Source organism: Condylura cristata, unplaced genomic scaffold (assembly GCF_000260355.1).
Source record: "Condylura cristata isolate star-nosed mole 26May11 unplaced genomic scaffold, ConCri1.0 scaffold00009, whole genome shotgun sequence".
Classification (NCBI taxonomy): domain Eukaryota; kingdom Metazoa; phylum Chordata; class Mammalia; order Eulipotyphla; family Talpidae; genus Condylura; species Condylura cristata.
This window is the reverse complement of record NW_004567110.1, coordinates 2,395,436-2,398,170: the sequence shown is the minus strand read 5'-3', so window position 1 is coordinate 2,398,170 and position 2,735 is coordinate 2,395,436. Positions and strand designations below refer to the sequence as shown.

The following is a 2,735-nucleotide window of genomic DNA, read 5'->3' as shown; positions in this document are numbered from 1 at the left end:
CACTCACTCATTCATCTAGTCACACTCACTCATTCATCCACTCACTCATTCATCTAGTCACACTCACTCATTCATACACTCACTCATTCATCCAGTCACACTCACTCATTCATTCAGTCACTCACTCATTCACCCACAGTCACTCACCCACAGTCACCCACTCATCCATCCTCAGTCACTCATACTCATCCACACACTTGTTCGCTCACCCACACGGTCACTCACTCATTCATGCACGTAGTCATTCATCTATTCACATACTCACTTCATGCCTATATATGCTCACTCGTTCATTCACATATTCACACATTCACTTATTCATACACTCACTCACGCATACTCACTCATTCACTCACATACGCACTCATTCACTGGACAGTCGCTTGCTCACGCGCACATCTGTTCATCCAGCGTCAGCATCACCCCCGCGTGCACTCGCCACTTCTCGTCTAAGTCCCCTGGGCGCACCTGCTCCGAACCCCACACGGTCTCGGCTGGGGACAGACACGACGCAGCCGCACCTCTGCTCTCCGAGAGCCAGATCTGTAGAAGACACTGGGCAAGAGGCTGCCCAGCTGGCACGAGCTCCGCAACCCTGGCCAGGGACAGCGGGCTCAGAACGTGCCCCCTCCACGTCTGCAGGAGGCGCAGGGAGGTGGGGCACTGCAGGCCGGCACCGGCCTGGAGGGCGTCCGCGGCTCTGGAATTACACGTGGCTCAGTCGGGCACGGGGGAGGCCGGGGCGCAGGCCTGCCTACGGGCCTCGCTTGGGAGCTTGGCTTCTGGGACAGTGGGAGCCAGTGTGTGTGATGTAAAAGGGGCTTTGGACATTGAGGCATGTGCGACAAACCACTACTTCCCACGCGGAACACACCCCAGGCCACGGTGGATAACTGCAGCCACCAGCGGCCTCCAGAGGGTCCCCACGTAACACCGCCTAACAGCCAAGCAGACAGATGCCGTAGGGAGCGGGGAACCCCAGCTGGCCTGCTGACACCCACCCAGTGGCCTCACCTGCACGGCCGGCCGCAGTAGCCACGCGCCTGCAGGGCTGCCGTGCCCCCTTTGGGGAGGCAGGTGCCAGGGGCGTCCCTCCGGTCCCTCCTCTGCCCGCCCTGCCCGTCAGGCCTAGCGGGGGTAGCACAGTAGATTCACAGGGTGGGCACAGGGGCCAGGCAGCCCAGGAGGAGGCCAGGGAGCACAGTGCGCTGGCCCGTCCTCCCCACCATTAGCACCAGTCAGCCGGCACTGTGGGGGGGCCCCAGCCCAGGAGAGGGGGCCCTGCCCGGGAAAAGAGCTCCAGAAAGGCAGCTGGACGTGAATTCACTCATGAAAGGGACCACAGCGCCACAGCCAGCAGCTCAGTCAGGTGGGGGGAGGGGGAACGCTCCTTTGCAAATGACACGAAAGAAGTATGAAAGTGCATCTCGGGGGACGTTTGCCAATCTTCTACCGCTTTACAAAAAACACAACAAAGCCTCAGGTTGGGGCAGCTCTCGGCACACTCCCTGGACACACCGATGGCCCAGCCCAGGGCCTGCAGTCCTGGCAGAGGGGCCCCCAGGCCCAGGGGCGCTGGCTGTCTGAGGGCTCTGCGGCCTGCTCCCTCCTCAGCTGGGGGCTCGCGGGGCCAGCAGCAGCCCCCACATCCTCATCTACTTCATGGATCCCGAATCTCCTCTGTGCCCCGCAGTCAAGATCAACAGTGCCTCAGGGGCCCTGGATGGACCGAACACGGGGAAGATGCTTCTGAGGGGGTCACACCCTGTGGTCACAAGGGGCACCTGCAGGGAGCCTGTGGCTTTGCCAGGGCCAGAGCTGGGAGCTCTGCCTCGCTGGGGACTGGGGGTGGGACACTACCCCTCGGCCAGGGGCCTCTGCCATCTCCACCTAGATAGCGTCCCTGGGTTTCCCTGCTGGAAGCCCGCCTCTGTTTTTAGGCTCATCCCCTATTTCTTCCACGACTTCTCCCGGCTCACCCCCGACAAGGTTCCGAGAACATCCCTACTCTCAGCACCCCATGAAGGCCAAGACCGCAGACCTGGGGCCTCCCTGGGGCGGGGGCAGCACGGCCTCATCTTCCCACCTCTGCTCCAGAGGGCTGGCCTGCGTCCAGTGCAGGCAGTGACCCCCTTGAGCAGCTGCCCGACGCCGAGCCAGATGCAGCACCCTGACCGTGCCACCTGCTGGCTTCCGTGGCTCCTGAGGCCTGCCGCTCACGGTCCTAATGACCCACAGAGATGTTTCATTAAAGCAGAGCTGGCTCCTGCTTCTCAGCACAGCTGGGTTCCTGCAGAATAAACTTCATGTTTCCAGAAACAGGACAGGCGCGGCGATGACCAGCCACAGCCTCTGTGGCCGGGGCTACGCTCCCTCCCTCCAGCCCGGGCACCTGTCCTAGCACCTCCAGCTCCTCCCACAAGTCAGCAAGGTGCAGGGACACAGCGGAGACCGACCCAGGTGGCCGGAGGGCACGGGGGTCAGGACACCGGCGCTGCAGCAGTGCAGGCCGGGCGGGAGGCATGAGGCCCGCAGGGTGGGCGCCGCCCAGAGGAGGGCCCAGCTGTGCTAAGGCTGTGAGGGTGCCTCCAGCCCTTCTGGCCACAGAACACTTTGAAAAGCTGCACTCTAAGCCCTGGCTTCTGTGCTGTTGCGCCCAGTAGAAGGAACCGAGGCCACGTGCCTGGTGCCGCCCCAGCCCGCCCCGCCTAGGCCGGGTCCCACCCCGCCTGCAT

General features: G+C 62.7%; 1 protein-coding gene across 1 annotated transcript in view; it reads right to left on the bottom strand.

The window, feature by feature from the left end:
- TRAPPC9 (trafficking protein particle complex 9) overlaps positions 1-2,735 on the bottom strand; it is a 133,557-nt gene that overhangs the window by 1,087 nt on the left and 129,735 nt on the right. The window contains exon 22 of the mRNA XM_012722892.1: positions 392-543. Within this exon, the coding sequence (XP_012578346.1) occupies positions 392-543 (152 nt within the window). The remainder of the gene's footprint in view (positions 1-391; positions 544-2,735) is intronic.